The sequence below is a fragment of the Macaca nemestrina genome, chromosome 11, assembly GCF_043159975.1.
Source record: "Macaca nemestrina isolate mMacNem1 chromosome 11, mMacNem.hap1, whole genome shotgun sequence".
In the NCBI taxonomy this organism is placed as follows: Eukaryota; Metazoa; Chordata; class Mammalia; order Primates; family Cercopithecidae; genus Macaca; species Macaca nemestrina.
This window is the reverse complement of record NC_092135.1, coordinates 114,288,187-114,308,038: the sequence shown is the minus strand read 5'-3', so window position 1 is coordinate 114,308,038 and position 19,852 is coordinate 114,288,187. Positions and strand designations below refer to the sequence as shown.

Here is a 19,852-nt window from a genome sequence, read left to right as displayed (position 1 = left end):
ATTGGGTTCAGGCCTGCTCTGAGTGTCTCCTCATGCTGGGACCCAGGCTAAAGGAGCGGGGACTACTGGATGTGCTGTTTTCCTGGTTGAATGCAGAAGCACAAGAGGGCTTGGTGGAAACTTGCAATGCATCTCAAAACATCTGCTCAGAACTAGTGCACTGTCCGTTCTACCCACAGCCTATTGGCTAACACTAGTCATTAGTAAGTCCAACATCAATAGGGTAACCGGGCAGGGAAATATGTTCCTTCCCTGAAGGGAGCATGGACAAAAGAGAGGAGGATAAATACCTGCTACCACCAATGGCTCTACAGATTTGAAGACCGAATTGAACATAGAAGAGACCAGGTCATCAACCAGTCTAGTTTGCTTGCTTTGCAGCTGAGAGAACTGAGGCTCAGAGAGAGGAAATAATCTGCTCAAGGTTCTTATCTGGGATTAAAAGCGAGTTCTCCTGACTCACAACCCAGTGCTTATTCCATTAGCTCTCTTGCACCACATAGCAGGAGTCCCATGGTGTGACCTATGGGAAACCTGCCACCTGTGACTTTGAGTGCACCTGGGCCCGCTCGCAAGGGGGCTGTCAGGCATAGGTCTGTTTCCTGTGGCTCTGGGCCTCCCAGTGCTCCTGCTCAGGCTGGCCCGGTGCTCTGGTCTCTCCTTCTCGTGGTGTTTCTCTCTGAATAGGGCTCTGTGCCATCTCTCCTCCTCCTCCTGTTTCTTGGCTTTCTTCTAGCTGCTTGCCTTTTCCCTGGCCCACTTCTATCTCTCTCATTCTTTTTCTTATACACATGTGGCACTCAGTCCTTCAGTTTATTGGGAGAAGCAGAGTGGGCTGACTGTTGAGAGTTTTCATTGTTTTCCTTTCTTCGGAAAACATAATAACCCAAGATGCAAAAGGACACCACAATTTATCCATTCTGTGCTGACAAGCCAGTGACTGCTTGGAGACAGCTATGGGATGGGAGAGGGAATGCAGAGGGACCCTAATGGCTTTCAGTGTCATCGGAAAGTGGTGAGATCTATTGACATTTAGACCATCTCACCTTTAAGGAGTTCAGACCGCTCTGTCATTGTAGTGATTATAATAAGAACCTAGACCATTTCAGAGCATGACTGCGGGGGCAAGGATTCGTCTTCCCATTTTTCAGATTGTGAAATTCTGAAACAGAAGCATTTGTCTTAGGCTGACTCCCACAGCGGAGTAGGACTCTCAGTTCAGTGTTTTCCTAGGAGAGGCTGTCCGCAGGGGAAAATGCTGGGAGAGGAAATAAAAAAGAGTAATATGTGATCTTGCAAGAGAGGGGGACGTGCCAGGCAATGGTGAGAATCCACAAATCTTGGGGTTGTGATGATGGGGATTTTGATGATGGCGAAATGATGATAACCAGTAGTGATGGTGGTGGTTTGAGGGTGAAATTCAGCTTCTCCTTCTGTGCAGTATTCTGTCCAGTAGAGGGAAAATGCATCACACTGCACAATTGGGTGCAAAAATATCCACTTTTTGGGGGCTCTCTGGAGGGAGAATCGGGTAAAGCCTGCAATTCCTGCCAGGGATATCTTTATTTGTAGGCTCAACTAGACATTCTGACTCATGGGGACTTCCAGAGAGCACACTTGGCATTAGATTCACTCAGGGCAATGTAGGACAGGAACTACAGCCTCCAGGATGGCAAGTCGGGCTTACCTCTGCAGGGAGTCGTCACCGCACTCCACCTCCTAGTCCCCGGCTATTCTCTTGGCTCCCAAACAGTAACTCAGGAGCAAGAAGATGAAACCCACAACCATGGGTATAGGATCCACCTGGGCATCATTTCCAGGGTTCTTGCAGAAGTCATACTCAGTTCAGGTCACTGTGCTCGGGGAAGCCCAAAGCCACAGGCTCCCAGCAGACATTCCCAGTAAAGCACCCATCAACCAGGGGTTGCCCCCACCTCAAGTGATGCTGTAACACAGCCAACACTCCACCTTCATCAAATTTCCAGAATGCCAACCCAGGGTGCAGTTTGCTTTGAGAGAAGGAGAAAATGTCCTCATCACCCCTCTCCCACCACCTCCTGCCTCCACCTATGAACCTTGACCTCTGGCCACCCAAACCAGATTTACTGAACCAATGAGAGACAGAGAAGCTAGAACAGGGAACAGAGACCTGGCTGGGACTGCCAGAAGGAGGCACAGCGTAGTCTTCTTGCTGCACAAAGGCGGAAACAAAGGCAAGAGCAACAGGAGGCATCTGTCTTACATTTGAGACATGTAACAGTTTCAAAACCTGATAAGTTAGCTTGCTTCCATGAAAAAGGGGGAAGCTTCCCTTCCAGAAGTCCTAAGAGAGTGGAAGAAGACAATGTGAGTGGGAAGAGGAAGAGGAGGCTCCCTGGCAGAGAGTAGGTGGAAGGGATTTCAGCAGAGGGGCATCTTCTCAAGAAATGCTAGTTGAGGAAAACGTTGACAAAAAGCATCAATATCCATAGGCCAGAGCTCCTTGGATGGGTGGAGCAATTCAGCACCTGAGATAAAAATGTTATCATCAGGAGAAAAGAAAATGAGTCTGGCCCTGTGTTGGCTCAAAAGGCTACGTAAGAGAAGAGGAACAAAACCGTCTGCTACGATGAGTCTCTAGACTTTCTTTATATTTCAGATACCAAGGACAATTTGTTCATTCCCTAAGACTGTTAAATGGCCACAGATAGTAAAGAATATGAGTAAACATAAAATGGATGATTTTAACAAATCGTTAACAATGCGTTTACCTTTCCTTTTGGAGCAGTGTGCTGAGGGACAGCTCATGAGAGTGGGAGGGACTCCAAGGAGAAACTTCACGGAACGCCAACAGCAGCTCTGCAGATATGCCCTGCCAGGAAGGCAGGAGGATGCGGTGTGGGACACTGCCTGCTTGCTGCTCATGGAGCCGCTTCAACCCCATTCACAGCTGTATCCATCCGACTGGCTCCTAGAGATCAATAAGAAGACTCCAGAGCAGTGACTCTCGGAGAATGGCTCAGTGCTTACCAAAGGATTTTGCCTGAAATGATTGCCAGGAAAGTCTGAGCTCCCTATTTGATGCAGCACAGCTCCAGAGTTGAGGATGGTGTCTTTAGACTTCCTTATACCAGAGGGTTGTACAATTACTGATACAAGCTGCCTCGACAGACAAAGCATCTCTTAGCTTAGGGTCCTAACTTTCTAGACTAATGCATACCACTGTGAAAGCCAAACATAAGTTGCTTTGGATGGAACAAACTGTGACATCCCTGCAAGAACAGAGAAACTGATTAACCCCAAAAGATAAGCAAGATACGTATTAGGATGCATATGTAACAGGTGAGGAAAGGCTTAAGTACCTGTGCTCCAAGTCACACAGCTAAGAAAATGGTGGAGCAGAGGATTGGACCAAGAACCTCTGGCTCTAATTCCAAGGCTCTTTCTACTATCTGTTTCTTCTCTGATTGCTCTTTAAAACTGCAAATGCAGAGCTTGGTTGGGGAGGCAGGTTGGGGGGAGAAATTAGTCCAGTAATATTTTGACCCTCACTATAACTACTGGTAACAATCAGAAATTAAGTGAGTCCCAGCTGCTCCTGTCTTATATTCAGGGTTTGGGAGGTTAGCCATTGTTGCATCTCCTTTTTGATTGTGCTATTTTGACATCAATTGAGAAAGAAGCCTGAAAAATTGAGATGAAATTTGATGGTTTATCCCCCTATAAAACACTCTAGTGAAAGGTTCTTCAGGTGGGAGAAGCTAAATCTAGTTACCATGAACTTGGGGAACCCATTCATTCATTAATTAAAAAATATTTATTCAGGCCAGACACAGTGGCTCACGCCTGTAATCTCAGCACTTTGGGAGGCCAAACAATGTACTTACCTTTCCTTTTGGAGCGGTGTACTGAGGGACATCTCTTAAAAAAAAAAAAAAAAAAAAAAAAAGAGCCGAGTGTGGTGGTGTGTAGCTGTAGTCCCAGAGACTTGGGAGGCTTAGATAGGAGGATCACTTGAGCCCAGGAGGTCAAGGCTGCAGTGAGTTATGACAGTGCCACTGTACTCCAGTCCGGGTGACACAGCAAGACCATGTCTCAGAAAAGAAAAGAAATTATTCAGAGGAACCTGGGTATATACACTCAAATGAGAGAGTCACCTGCTTTCAAGAATCTTTCTTCTTTTCAGGATGCAGACAAGGTAATCACTGAATCCCATATAATAAGAACTGGGACTGAGGTCTGAACATAAGAATGAGCGTGAACCCAGGAAAGAGGAACTTGAGTCAGAGCGGGTCATATCCATTCCTTCAGTAGCTTTTGTTGGCTGTCTCGTTTTGTTCCCAAAACTAGAGAACATTCACAAAAAGATGAATAAGACACAGTTCCTTGCCCTCAAGGAGCTCATAGTCTACAAATAAATCACAATTCAGGATGGGGTGTACACAGTACAGAGGAAGGTAGAGCAGAGCAGAGAGCAATTGACTCTCTTGGGGGAGTCCAGGAGTGCTTCTTGAAGGAAGGAACGCTATCCTTAAACTTGTTTCCAAAGACAAATCAAAGTTCATCCAGAACTGGGGGAAAGAGCATTTCAGGCAAAGGAACTAGCATTGTATGGAGGTGCAGAGACATGCATGAGCCAGGTAGCTCAGGAAATATTGGGGAGTCTTTATAGCTTAATGCAAATATTTTGGCTGGGAGGTGGGTGATGGGCAAGGGGCTTGGAGAAGTTGGCCAGGCCAAATCCCACAGAGTCATGGGTCATGTGCTAAGGCACTCAGATTTGACCCCACTGGTGGTGGGGAGGCATTGATAAAATTTCAAATGGGGAAATATGATCAGATGTGCATTTTAAATTGAACTCTAGCAACTATGGAGAGAATGGGTCAGAGGTGGACAGAATAGGGAAGGGAAGGACTTTGTTGGAAAATGCTTGTAATAGGCTAAGCAAGAAATGAAGAGATGCAACACAGTGGCAGTGGGGAAGAAGTGTAGGGAAGACCTTGAGAGGTACTTAGGATGTAGATTTGATAGGGTTGTTTGGGTCCCTCTCAGGAGAGTGAGAGTCCCATGGTGTGGCTTGAGTGGGGAATGGGCACCATAGCAGAGCCTGAGAAAGGGATGGGCAATGGATAGAACAAAGGACAACCAAAGGGTATGTCCTTAGCAAAGGCACCAAAACAAAAGGACTATCTTAAGTCTAAAATCCAGGTAGAGAGGCAAGAGCCTCTCTAAGCCAAGAGTTTGTAGTAGAAGAGAAACAAGACACATGGAGTACATTATGGAATACAAGGAGGAGAAGGCAGTACCGAGAAGGGGTCTCTCTGTCAGGGTAGAAAGAGGGAGAGGACTTTTATAGCACACAGGTGGTCCCCTCTTGTGACATAGAGGAAGATGTTGACGGCACTGGTCCTGTTCTGACAAGAGTTGGTGACTGATGGGGTTGGGGCTGGTGGTAAAAGAGGGTTAAAAATCTCTGGTAGGCCAGACATGATGGCTAACGCCTGTAATCCCAGCATTTTGGGAGGCTAAGGCAGGAGGATCACTTGAAATAAAGAGTTCAAGACCAGCCTAGGCAACAGAGTGAGTCCTCATCTCTACAAAAATTTTAAAAATCAGCCCTGCCTAGTCGTGCACACATGCAGTTCCAGTTACTCAAGACGCTGAGACAGGAGGATCACTTGAGCCCAGGAGTTTGAGGTTATAGCGAGCTGATTATGCTACTGCACTCCAGCCTGGGTGACAAAGTGAAATTTGTCTCAAAAAAAAAATCTCTGATGGATGCCTAGGTTTCTGTAGGCAGTTGGATAATGAGGCTTGAAGACGGATTTGGAAGTGAACAATAAAACGTGTTTGAAGCTGTGGGTTTTGATGAGATACTGCAGTGCTCAGAGAGTAGGTGACTGAGGACAGAGGACCAGGGGACACTAACCAAGTAAGGGACGGGTGAAGATAGAGAATGAGAAAACAATAGGAAGGACTGAGTCACAAAGGCCAGAGTGGTGGGTTTCCCAAGTGGCAGCCATGCTACAGAATGGCCCAGGGCTCCGCTTCTTACTAACCTTGTGACCTTGAGGAACTGGCACTTCTCTCTGCTTCCCTTTCCTTGTCTATGAAATAGGATAATAACACCATCATCAGAGGGCGGTTCAGAGGTTTAACACTGTGGCAAATGTAAAGGAGTGTGCCCTTGTAATTATCAGGGACCAGGTAGGAAGTGCTTGATCAGAGTGGATTCCCCTCAGAGGGAACACTCAAGAAATGTTTGCCAAAACTGTTATAATCAGAATGCAGCCACAGCCTAGATATAGAGATCGCCTGAACCTGTGTCCTCACGTAAATAAAAGTCTGCTCTTATTTGGAGCAGAGCTTTTTCTTGAAGGTTCTTGGTTCCCTCACCCGTGTCCCCTCAATGAGAAGATCTGATTACATCTAATGTCCTCGTTCCACCTGCCTCCTCTTCTGCCATCTCTAATGACGCTGTCCTCTGCTGCAGAGAAGCTGACAGAGCCTCCCAGCAAACAAATGGGGCATTCTCTGCTCCAGTGGGTCAAGTTATTAGGATTTAACAAGAGCAAATTAATTAAGGGCTTTGGCACCAAAAAAAACATTTTTTTTTAACTCCACAGAAGTACGAGATTGGACACCAAATAGTCAACTCTGCAAAAATGAGGCTCTCTTCTTCATCATGTTTGTTTTTAACTTGTGATTGAAATGGGGTCAAGGGAAGGAAGGAAAGGAATGTTCCTGAGATTATTTCCAAAGCTTTAAAACAGTAGAATATGGTAATCAGCAAAATTATAGAAAGTTTTGTGTTTTTTTTTTTTTAAGCTTCCCCTGTGTGTGGTCCCCTGAGGTTCTTTTCAGTGATTTAAAGATGCCTAGCCCCTGTCCTCTGAGATGAAGGAATTTAAATCTCATTTTATATCAAATAGGCAGAGGGTGGGGGCAGCAGGATTGTACAAACATTTTTCTTTCAAACCTAATTTTAATCCACATTAACTACAAAAACATATATATGCTACAAAAATTCCTTCCTCTCCTCCTAGCTATAAATGACTCTACCTGTAAAACCTTTTAATCTCCTGATTAGGAAACTTGGAACATTTGTTGGAAGCAGCCTAGCAGTATAAGAAACTAGAAAGCAGATCTAGGTCTGAAGACCAGAATAGCCACTGTATTAGTCCATTTTCACACTGCTATAAAGAACTTCCCTGATACTAGGTAATTTATAAAGGAAAGAAATTTAATTGGCTCAGTTCCACATGGCTTGGGAGGCCTCAGGAAACTTACAATCATGGCAGAAGTGGAAGGAGGCACCTTCTTCACAAAGCAGCAGGAGAGAGAAGAATGAAGGAGGAATTTCCAACCACTTACAGATCTTGTGAGAATTCACTCACTATCACAAGAACAGCATGGGGGAAACCGCCTCCATGATCCAATCACCTCCCTCCCTTGACACGTGGGGATTACAGGTCCCTCTCTTGACACATGAGGATTACAATTCAAGATGAGACTTGGGTGGGGACACAGAGCCAAACCATATCAGCTACTAATCACCTCTATGGCGTTGGACAAGTTACTCCCTCTCTCTCCAACTAGTTCCTCATCTATAAAATGAGAGGGGTGAACCCAACAACCTCCAGGTTCCTTCCAGATCTGACATCCCAGGATTTTGATGTCACCTCCACACTGAGATGCCAGGGCTTGCAGAGGCTGACACTTGTGGCCATGGGCCATCCCCAGCAATGTTGGGCTGGGCCACAAAACTGACATGAGAAGCAGCAGCTGCAGAAACTGGCGAGATGATGCCCATCCACGTTCTGTTACTTGCATGTGGCTTGTCTGGTTTTCTAGATTCCGTGTTAACTCCTTCCCACCCACCGGAGCCTCCTGTGACAGCCACCTATCTCCACAGCCAAGTGACTGGATGCTTAGAGATGAAGATGACTGATTTAGAAGCAGATGCGCCAAATCAGCATTGTCCCCTTCCAAGGAGACCCCTCGAGATGCACTTCATTTATGCCAGTTGTGCTGACAAAGCTCAACATATTTTAGGAATATCTCTTGGGAACTCCTTTGGCACAGAACAGATTCAGGAGTGGTCTGTCTGTTGGCAGTGGGTTTGTGACTAGAAATAGCCCCAATTTGATACGTAAGGTGGATGCTCAAGCCAGATAATAAATTTTGGGTACAATATGAAACATGCCATCAAGCCACAAACTTCTTTTCTCATGTGGCCCCTAACCTAGAGCTATAGGTATGTTAGCTAGGGTATATTCAGCAGATATAAAAAAATAAGCCCCTATGTGTCAGTGGTTGAACCCAATAGAAGTTCCTGAGCAGTAGGAGATTCTCTTCCACACAGCAATTTGGAGGCACAAGCTCATTCCATCTCTGGGCTCCACAGGCCCCTTGGGCTGCTGAGTCTTTTGCCTCCAGCTAATAGAAAATTAAAGAAAGCGTGAATAAGTCATCTTCTGCCCCAGCCCTGCACACATTTTCTCTCAACACCCATTTCTGTTTTCTTTGTTTTTATTTTTTACTTGTATTGGGCAAACCTCATTCTATAAAATCAAATGAAATGAGTGCTCCCTAGACCCATTTCTTAAATGCTGGCCTGGCTTGTGGTCACATTCAGTACTAGTCACCTGGTCTCCCCTTGGTGCAGAAAGCTAGACAATGCAATTTCTTCTCAGTGGCAACTTTATACCAAGGAAAGGGAGCATGGATTTTGGTGGACAGTTAGCCATCTCTGTCACAGAAGGCCAACCCCATTGAGCAATTTCCGGAAATATTCTGAACTGGGATAGCCCAACAGGAATAAATACCCTATTTCCAAAGGGCAATCCTTGGGATTTTAAAAGACAAAACTCTTGCTTCGAGATAGAAAGGTGTTGGCAGGTTTACCTAAATAAACTACTTTTGTAACTTTATGATAACTTTATAATAAGCTTTGTAATTTTATAATAGCTCATGTGATGTGCAGCCTGGCCATACCTGTGTCCAGTATAAAGATGCACCCTGGAGAATACTGGGCAGGTGGTAATGTTGTCAATCTGGCCTCTTCCAGCAGCACCCCCTGAACCTACCCAAAATAGCTGGTTATATTCATTTCTTTCAACCCTTGCCCAATATGTGCTTTGGTCCAGGTTCTTAACAGGGGTGGGCACTGGAGGAGTGGAATCTGGAAAATGGGTGGTTGGCAATGCTAGAGCTTCAGAGTGAGACACTACTAAGCCTCACCCCATAGCTGTCTGACAGTGGGGAATTCTACGGGGGAGAGTATCTCTCTGTGGTTGGAGAGGAGGCACCAGTATGAGAATCAGTTGGTCTCTAGAGTGCTTTTTAGCTCTGGCATGTCATTCATCTATAGAAAATGACTTGACTGAGGGCTGGGGAGGAGAGCAGTCAGGAGATGAAAGAGCAGGTACTTTTATTGGGGACGAGGTTGCCAATGAAGAAGGAAGAAGAGAGATGAGTGGGCTTTTCTTGTGTCCTGTGATCTCCCCCACAATAATCAATACAATGTGGCATTGAGAGTTACATGTGTCCCAGGCACAGTACCAGGTATCGGCATGCAGGACTCATTACTTTATTTAATCTCATAACAACCCTATGAGGAAGGGTTTACGATGAGAAAACTGAGTCTCAGAGAGAGAGGAAGTCCCTTATCTAAAGACTCAAGGTGAGTAAGCGGCAAACACTCTGAAAGCTTAATAAGAATATACACTCACTAGTAAGTTAACTCAGTTGTGGGGCTCGAAGGTCTTTGGATCTAGGAGAGGAAGTACTTATTTCTTCCATTTCTTCCCATGTTCATGTCTATGGCACCTGGAAGTAGATTACTTTTTAAAGTTACTTATAACAATTTTCGTGATCAAAATTTAGAGCTTTCTTTGAGGGATAAAAACTATGTCCTAGCCTAGCAGTCCACACACAGGCAGCATCAGTCTCACCTGAGGTTTCTTAGGAATGCATATTCTCAGGCCTCAGCCCAGAGCTACTGAGCCAGTAGTCCTCCAGGGTTGCAGCCTGGGAATCTGTCTTAACAAGCTCTTTGGGTGATTCTGATGCACAATAGAGTGTGAAATGCAGCTGGGTGCGGTGGCTCATGCCTGGAATCCCAGCACTTTGGGAGGCTGAGGCAAGAAGATCACTTGAGTTCAGGAGTTGAGACCAGACCGCAACATGACAAAACCCTGTCGCTGCAAAAAATACAGAAATTAGCTAGGCATGGTGGTGTGCGCCTGAAGTCCCAGCTATTTGGGAGGCTGAGGCGGGAGAATCGCTTGAACCTGGGTTGAGGCTGTAGTGAGCCGTGATTGCACCACTGCACTCCAGCCTGGGCAACAGACAGAGACCCTGTCAAAACCAGTGAAACCCGTGAAACTGTCACCAGTGAAAAGCACTGGTCTAGAGTTGTCAGCAACTTTTATGTCACTTAACCCAGGCCACTAGCAGGACATGGAGTGGGGATGGGATTCTGATGACCCATGGAGCTTGCAGCTTTATGAGGAAGAGGAGCCCCGGAAGGTGGAGAGACATTGGAAAGATGGAGACAATTCTTCTAGAACTGGATTTCCCACAAATACAGCCCAGGGTTGGGTGCATTGTAAGTGATCACTAGAAAACCATTAAATTAAGTTTTAAAAAGCCAGAAAGGACTTAATCAAAACTTGTTGGATTTCTGATGTTACTATGCCCCCTCATTTTCCATTATCTCCTCCTATGACTTTTCTGTCTCTGTTCACCGGCAGCCTTTTTTCCTAGTCGAATCCAGTTTATTTCTCTATCCACTGACATGCTCTATCCCCCTTCCCTTTTTCCCACCTCTTCAACTTTGGCCATGTCACCTGCTCGTATCAGATGAGCCCCAGTCATCTTCTCCTGTTTTTTCAATATGCTGCCACCCAAGGAATCAATAAGAAATTTGTAGAGCAAGGAGCAGAGGAAGGGCTGAGAAGAGTGGCTTTGAATGAGGTAGTTTGTGCTTTTCCCTCTTTTGCCAAACAAGCATTATCTAGAAAAACAGGTCCACCTTCCCCACCTTCAGCCAGCTACCCATTAAAATGGTTTACCTACTTCCTGAACACTAGACAGTTAGATAATTGGAAAGCAGCATTCACACCAGAAATTTAAGTCACGCTCTTCAATCAGGACAAAATTTTCTGATCAAGAAGCTATTTGAGAATCAAGTGTAATGGCCCTTACTGGAAAGAGTGAATTTGGGGCTTCAGAAGATCCTGCTTCTCTCTCTCCAGACCCCATCTCTTCCACTGTACCATTACACTCCACACTCCTGGTGCTGTGTTAGCTGCTGGAGATTAACCAGACCCGGCTCGGTCCTCGAGGGGCTTACAGTCTGGAGAGAAGAGCATAGCAATGTTCAAACAAGGTTTGTGGGATAAATGGACAGACGAATGGCTTCAGGGCCAAGGGTGCATAAGGTACACATTCAAAAGGTTGGCAGAGATGATGGGAGTTGGTACAATCGGGAGAGGGTGAGAGAGTGGGACAGAAAGGAAGTCTCTGTTGAGCATCTGTCAGGCCAGAGCAGAGGGTCCACCAGTGATCTTCAGGAGATTTAGTACAAGGTAATTTGAGTGTCTGGTTGTTTTCCGCTCCAGGAAGATGGTCCTTCCCTTCATTAGATCCTCAAAGGGGTGTGATCCAAACAAAGAGCTAGAAACCCCCGAGACTACCTCTTTCTCGATGAATCTTGAAGAGTTGTTGAGTGAGGCGTGATTTCAGACACAGTTGGAACACTGCAGGAGAAAGTGACTGTATGGGTGGCTCTGGTCTCTGAGAATTGCAGCCTGTTGGAGACTGAAGAGGCTCTGAGGTTTTGCACCAGGAGGCCGGGTTCACTCATTGCTGTTTGCTCCGAACCAGCTCCTCCCCTGGATCCTCAGTGGCTGTGGGATGAAGCCCGCCATGCGATCATCTCACCCACCATCACAGGGCCCAGCCCCTGGCAGCCTCACTCTGTGCACCAGCATCCCTTTCCTGCTCAGCTCATCCCTACATCTGAGCCTGTCTTCCCAGCCCTTCACCGTGCCCCACTGCACCTCATGGTCCCTCATTAGCAACCTTCTCTCTGCGCGTTCCCTTCATCTTTCCTACCTGAAGCATGGCTGTGTCCTGAGAACATTGTTTCCCTCACGCTGGTGGCGGCTGTTCTTTCTCCCATATACTGTGTCCTGTGGGGTCTGGAAGTGGGGTCCATGTCCTTCTTGATTTCCATCACTACTCGAAACTACTTCTCTTCCTTCATCCTTCAGAAGCCCCAGCCCCTTCAAAGTCTGTCTTTCTTTCTTTCTTTCTTTCTTTCTTTCTTTCTTTCTTTCTTTCTTTCTTTCTTTCTTTCTTTCTTTCTTTCTTTCTTTCTTTTTCTTTATTTCTTTCTTTCTTTTTTCTTTCTTCCTTCCTTCCTTCCCTCCCTCCCTCCCTCGTTCCTTCCTTCCTTCTTTCCTTCTTTCCTTCCCTCCCTCCCTCTTTCCTTCCTACCTTCCTTGCTTTCTTGCTTTCTCTCTCTCTCTTTCTTTCTTTCTTGCTTTCTTTCTCTCTCTCTCTTTCTCTTTCAGACAGAGTCTTGCTCTTGTCACCCACACTGGAGTGCAGTGGTGTGATCTCGGCTCCCTGCAACCTCCACTTCCTGGGTTCAAGCAATTTTCCTCTCTCAGCCTCCTGAATAGTTGGGATTACAGGCGCATGTCATCATACCTGGCTAATTTTTGTATTTTTAGTAGAGACAGGGTTTCACCATGTTGACCTGGCTGATCTTGAACTCCTGACCTCAAGTGATCCACCTGCCTCAGCCTCCCAAAGTGCTGGGATTACAGGCATGAGCCACCATGCCCGGCCGAAGTGTATCTTTCTTTATCACCCATTTTCACTTCTGGATGCTGTTGGCTGCTGGCCACCTACTCAGTCCTCAGATACCCTCACGCACCTGCTCATACACTCCCCCAACTCTTGTCCTCAGCAGCTACATAGATCAGTGCTCGGCAGAGACAGGCCTGTCCCCCAGAGGCATTTTGGAAATGTCTGGGGTTTGTTTATTTGTTTGTCCTTTTTCTAATGTAGTTGTGCTGCAGCGTTTTCACTGAAATGTTTATTGTTTTGTTATAAAAGATTTCCCTTTATTATTTTTATTTGACATTATCTGTTAGGGCATTATATTAATTTAAAAGACATAGTAGTTTGCAGTAGCTTATGAATTTCATTTCAGGATAGGAATGGTGATGTTAAAATAAATTTGTTATAGAAAGGGAATGTTTGGTGTGATAGCATTGAGGATGGCTGAGGCAGATAGTCTTTCCAATTCCCTGGCTTTGCTATTGCTCCAAAGATCTTTTCCTCCAGCACACACCAGCCCCAATCAAATAGTCACATCCTGGATTCATAATCGCCAGTAACCACACCACTTCCAAAATCTGGATTGAAACATCATACTCTCTGACCATCACTCCCTATTCACTGACTCCAAGAATCCTCCAACCTCATAAAGACGTGGCCTTGACTCTCTCACTTTCCACTTTTCATTATTTCTTATACGTCTTCTATTCTCCCCCATCCCCAGCCTGGGCTCCATGGTCCAGCAGGATAACCACTCTCTTGCAAGTACATATAATTCTCATGTCTGCTTGCCCAGGGAAACAGTTTACCCTGGTTAAACCCAGATTTCTTCTTCTTCCACATGTGCACCTGAGCAAGCAGTTTGAAGGCGTGGAGAAAAATCACACAACCAGTGACTAGAGTCACTTCAGCTTTATGGCCACAAATCTCAAATGGACACTTAACACAGTGAGCTAATTCTACCGCATCTCCCTTGTAAATTCACACTCCTACTTTCCGAGATAATTATTTCCCACCTTCTCCTCTCTTCACAAATCTTTAACACTTCCCCTCTTATCTCTTCTTTCTTAGCTGATGACTTCATGGGGAAAAAAATATGTATGTGTGCTTGGATGAGAACTACCTGATTTTCCCACTGTCATTTCTATCATTCTCCCGCCATCTGTGCCCGTGGAACCAGTGGTCATTTCCCAATTTACTCAAGTTGACCTCTTGATAACATTGTAAAGAGTCACTGCACTCTTTCTGAATCCTTCCCTAGGCTTTTGGGTCTCCACACTTGCTGGTCTTGCTTTTACCCCATTGGTTGCTTCTTTTGAGCCTCATTCCTTGGCCCTATCTCCACCAAAGCCTCCACCAAGCCTCTAAACACCTAAAGCCCAGGGCTCTGTCTTTGGCCTTCTTCTCTCCCCTAAGAGGTCTCAGCCATTTCCAAGTCTTCAAGTTCTACCTCTACAATGATGGCTTCTATCTCCAGGCCAGACCTCTCCCTAAGCTTCGGACTCATATGTCCAATTGCCCATCTGATCCTTCTAGTTAGCTTTCTATCAGACACCTTAAACTAACCATGACTAAAATGTAGCTAGTAATCACTCTGATAGACTTGAATCATGGGCCCCAAAGACATGCAGGTCCTAATCCCTAAACCTGTCAATGTTACCTTATATGGAAAAAGACTTTGCCAATGTGATTAATTTAAGGATCTTGAAATGGGGACAGTATCCTGGATTATTCAGGTGGGCCCTAAATGTAGCCACAAGTGTTCTTACAAGGAGAGGGAGATTTAATGACAGAAGAATAGTAGGAGAGGTGAGAACAGAAGAAAGAGGCTGGAACGATGCAAGAAAGAGGCAGAAATTGCAATTTCTAGAAACTGAAAAAAGGCAAGGAGACAGATTCTTCCCCCTCAAAGCCTCCAGAAAGAACCAGAAGGTGCCCTGCTGACACTTTCACGTCAGCCCAGTGGGACTGATTTTAGACTTCTGATCTTCAGAACTGTAAGAGAAACATGCGTCCCATTTTAAGCTACCAGATGTGTGGTACTTTGTCACAGCAGCGATAGGAAACGAATTCGGTCACCACAGCTACCACACAAATCCATAGCCTACCCTGATGCCCTCCACTTCTCAGGGAATGGCTCCCCATTTATGCAGCTGCTGAGGCCAAGAGCTTCGGAGTTGTCCAGATCTTTCTCTTCACTCCCACCTTGCCAGTCAGCAAGTCTTAGCTCTACATCCAGCACACGGCCTGACTCCAGCAGTTTCTCACTGCTCCACTGCCATGACCCTAGTCAACGCTATCACCATTCCCAACTTGCATGACGCCACTGCTTCCTGCTTGGCTTTCCACGCCTTCTCTTGGCCCTCTTCACATGCACCACCGGTGGCTTTATGAAGGCTGAATCAGATCACAGCATTCCCCCTACTGAAACCGTCAATGTCTTCCCATTACACTCAGGATAGAGTGCAAATCCCTTGCCATGGCCTATAAGGCCCTGCCATTCACTGGCCTCTGCTCGCCTTACCTCCCTCCACTTCCTCACTGCTGCACTGTACTGATCACACTGACCTTCTCTCTGACCTTGCTCATTCCATTCCCACCTCGTGGACTTTGCGCTTGGAGTTCCTACCACCGAAGTGCTCTCTCTCCAGATCTTTGCATGGATCTCTCCTGTTCATCACTTAGGTCTCAACTCGGATATGGTCTCCTCCAAAAGGCCTTTCCCACCGCCCTTGCTGAAACAGGATCTCAGTGCCCACAGCCAGTGGCTATTTAACCCCAGTTATCTTCCTTAAGGCATTTGTCAGCTCCTGAAATTGTCGCATTGGTTTGTTTACACATCTATTGTGTGTCTCTGTGAAGATGTAAGCTCTCAGAGGGTGTCCTGCTGACTGCAGTATCCTCAGTGCTTGGCACATAGTAGGCATACAATGATTATTTATTTGCCTTGCTGCCTGGTGTAGCTTGTTTCCAACTCTATCACTGCCTCTGGCAGATATAACTGCATCAAATTATCTCTCCCAGGGCTGTTTGTATCTCAGTAGCACTGGGGTATCCGTGCAAAGAGTTAACCAGTGGGATTTCCAGCAACCTTTAGCAGGTGTGGAGCAACCGACCATGGGATTTCTTTTGTGGTACTTTAAAAGCACACAATTCGTTCAACATCTGCTAAGGACTGGGTGCCATGGATACATAATAGAGGGAGGAAAAGATATTTATATTATGCCTTAGTGGATGAATTTGGATTTTGTCAAGGCAGGAAGGGGGTGGGGTGGAATAGAAGTGGGCGAAGGCACTGCCTGAAGGTGCTCAACTATTTCATGGACTCGGCCTGGTGGCCCCTCCACCTTCTGCCTACTGGAACTCTCTGAGCCTGGGAATCTAGGGATAGTCTGCCTGTGGCTCAGCACTGGAGCCAACGCCCATACCTTACATAGATTCAGAGACTGTGGTCTCCTGGCAGTGACCCACTTCCTCTCATTTGGCCTCTGTTTCTCCTCTCCCTGCTGCCTCAGGTCTCATCATCCATGAGGGACCCTCGGTGTATCGCATCTTTAAACGGTGGCAGGCTGTCAACCAGCAGTGGAAAGTGCTGAACTATGACAAGACAAAAGACCTGGAGGATCAAAAGGCAGGAGGCAGGACCAACCCCCGGACCTCCTCATCCACCCAGGCCAATATCCCCTCCTCGGAAGAGGAGGGCGCAGGCACCCCTGCCCCTGAGCAGGGCCCTGCCCAGGCTGCCAGCCACCCCTCAGGCCCTCTGTCCCAACACCACTGTGCTTATACCATCCTGCACATCCTGAGTCACTTGAGACCCCATGAACAGCGGAGTTCCCCAGGCAGCAGCCGAGAGCTGGTCATGAGAGTCACGACAGTGTGAGAGCAGAGGCCCAGGAGGAAGGCCATGACCACCACTGAGGGCCCGGAGCAGGGTGGGGAGGTGCAGTGGCACCCCCAGAGCCAGCAGAGGGAGCAGGCAGAGGGTGGGGGGCCTGGCAGGAGCCTGGGGCAGGCTCAGAGTGGGAGTGAGGCTGGTGCAGGAGCAGTTCTGCTATTTCCAATCAGTCAATGCCACTCACACAACAGCAATGAAAACCAACACCAACTCAACAACAAAGTGCAATACAGGCTGAACCCGGCCCAACAGAAAAAACCTGCCCCAATGCGCCTGCAGGCAAGGTACCTGAAGAAGCAGAGGCGGAGGGCAGGCAAAGCCTGTGTGACTGGTGGCAGTGCCGGAGGCCAAGGGGGCCAAGAGGAAAAGCGTCTGTGGTCTGCTCTGCTCTCACCCTGTTTGGTTTTGTTTCTCCTGGGGCTGTGTTCTGCAGGCAGCCAGGAAAGGGGGAGGCTCGTGAGCGAGCTGGCAGGGACACACTGCCTTTGGGGATCCTGGGCTCATTTGGATGGGCAAGATTCACTGACAAATGGCTGTGGGGATGGAGGGGTGGATGGTCAGGGAGGGATGCGCAGGGAGGGAGAGCTGGTGTGAGCAGCCAGAGGGAGAGGTGTGTCTCCTTCCTGAAGGAACTTCCAAATGGAACTCCCGATTTCAGGTGGGCTCAAAGAGGGCTTAGGTTTGGAAAAGGGTGTCTTTCTGTGCCCTTGTTAATTTATTTTATAGTGCTTTGGTTCAAAGATGTTTACAGGACACACACACACACACACACACACACACACACACACACACACACACCCCCCTCTAGAGAAAAGTACAGATTTCCAGTGCGTATTTGAAGCACAGTTCTGCTGCTGTGGCTTCAGCTTTGGAAGCTGTCAATCCCGGAGCAACTTTCCCAACTACCCAATCCCACCATGGCCAGGACATGGGCAATGCCAGCCCTTTCTTGTCTTGGCACATGCACATACCCAGTCCCCTCACGGTAGGGCACCCCTGCAGCTGCAGTGGTTGGGAGGAGCTTGGCCAGTGTGCCCCAAGGAGTGGAGTAGAGCCCAATCTAAGCATTCCTTGCTGCTTAGAACCCTCCCCAAAGAGGCAGTCAGGCTGACGCTCAGTGCTTCATGCTCCCTGGTCCTTCCCGTGCAGCCAGGTGGGCCCAGGGGTGCCTGGCAGGGAGCACTACCCCTGGACCCCCCTGCTCGCTCGGGGGACCCTGCCAGGGAAGGCCACTGGGTGGTCACCTGCAGAGTTTCTGGTTGTCACTGCACAATGGCCGCATCATCCATGGGTATTAAAAGGACACTGTCAAGTACTTTTTTAAACTAGTTTTTAGGGTTTTTTAAAACTCTCTGTTGTTTGTAATATTCTCTTAAAAGCTTGAAAATAAAACTTCTTTCCCTACCATTAGTGTCCCTTTCCATATGCGAGTTTTTCTTCCTCTTCCCTATCCTCCCTCTGTGGTGTAAACAGCCTTCTTTCTCCCTGTGTCTGCCCCACCGCTAGATTCTCTCTCATCACAAGAAATCAAGCACATTTTCATTTCTCCTTTGAGGGCATGGATGGGGCAGGGCAGACAGGGATGTTCCCTTCTGTGTGCCTCTGTGTGAATCTGCAGTGAACTCCTGGCCTCTTCTTGGCATCCTAGCAGACAGAGTCCTTCAGGCCCCAGGCTCTCCCAAGGATTCTGCCTAGGAATCCTAGAAGCAGAGACCATGGGTGCTGGAGGAAGTTTGCAGAGCTCCACTCCATCGGGTCATTTCACAGAGGTTGGGAGAGGGTTGTTAGGACCTCATTGCCCTGACAGTGTCCTTTGACTATCAGAGGACAGCACCCACGTTAAGGCCTCATGAGAGGGCTTGGACATATTATGAGGCAGCAGACAAGATCTTTTTTTCCCTTCAACTTCATCTGGCCCTCCCACCCTGGGGCTGGCTGTGGGTCCGGCAACAACATCAGTGGGGTGTGCATAGGCTTAGAAAGGTTTCTCCCTGATGAAGCTCAAAATCAGAGAGTTAAGAAAGACACACTTGGAGAGAGACTGAAGGACACATACAAGGAAAACATACAAACAAATGAAAACCAATCACACTGTGCAAATAAACTATGTAGAGGAAGTGTATTTATTTTTCACTATGGTCTAGGAACAGGCCTTTCAGTTTAAGCATTTATGGAGGCTATAGATGTGTTATATGGACTATCTGTTTTCAAAAAAGTATTACAGAGTGGGTTGCAGTGGCACATGCTTTAGTCCTAGCTACTTGGGAGGCTGAGGTAGGAAAATTACTTGAGCCCAGGAGTTTGAGGTCAGCCTGGGCAACATAGCAAGACCCCAATTCTAAAAAGAAAAAAAGGCTAGGTTCAGTGGCTCATGCCTGTAATCCCAGCACTTTGGGAGGCCAAGGCGGGTAGATCATTTGAGGCCAGGAGTTCGAGACCAGCCTGATCAATGTGTGAAATGCCGTCTCTACTAAAAATACAAAATTAGCCAGGCATGGTGTCACACACCTGTAATCCCAGCTACTTGGGAGGCTGAGGCAGGAGAATCACTTGAACCCGGGAGGTGGAGGTTGCAGTGAGCCAAGATTGCACCACTGCACTCCAGCCTGGGTGACAGAACAAGATTTGGTCTCCAAAAAAAAGAAAAGAAAAGAAATGAAATGAAAAAAAAGTATAATACAACAAATATGCATATCATCAAAACTATAGTGGCCATCTTGTTGTCTTTCTTTGGTGGTTCACAAGGCTTTTTAGACTCTTGCAGTCATTGAGTGTCATCATTCGAATATGTTGTACTGAAGAAGAAGAGGCAATTAATAATAAACTCTTGTAGAATGCTGGCGTTTGTTGGATCTTGATAACTCAAGCTCCAAGAGAACAAAGACCTCATCCTCCTCGGTTACTGCTGTATTTTCAGGACCCACAGCAGTACCTGGCACACACTAGGTTCTCAATGAATATTTGTGAAGGAGTAAGACACTCTTGGAAGAGAGCAACAGTACCTTCAGCATCTAGGAGACATGCCTCCTCTTCCTTCAACTTCTGTTCTAACACACAAGGTCAATCACAGAGTAGAAAAGAAAGGTCAAGTTCTGACTTCTCCGCCCAACAGGATGG

At 46.9% G+C, this 19,852-nt stretch overlaps 1 protein-coding gene across 1 annotated transcript in view; it reads left to right on the top strand.

Annotated features, from left to right (window-relative positions):
• Window positions 1-18,140, top strand: part of MARCHF4 (membrane associated ring-CH-type finger 4) — a 112,624-nt gene extending 94,484 nt beyond the window's left edge. The window contains exon 4 of the mRNA XM_011740548.2: window positions 16,353-18,140. Coding sequence (XP_011738850.2) covers window positions 16,353-16,720 — 368 coding nt within the window. The 3' untranslated portion in view covers window positions 16,721-18,140. The remainder of the gene's footprint in view (window positions 1-16,352) is intronic.
• The last annotated feature ends 1,712 nt before the right edge of the window (window positions 18,141-19,852 follow it).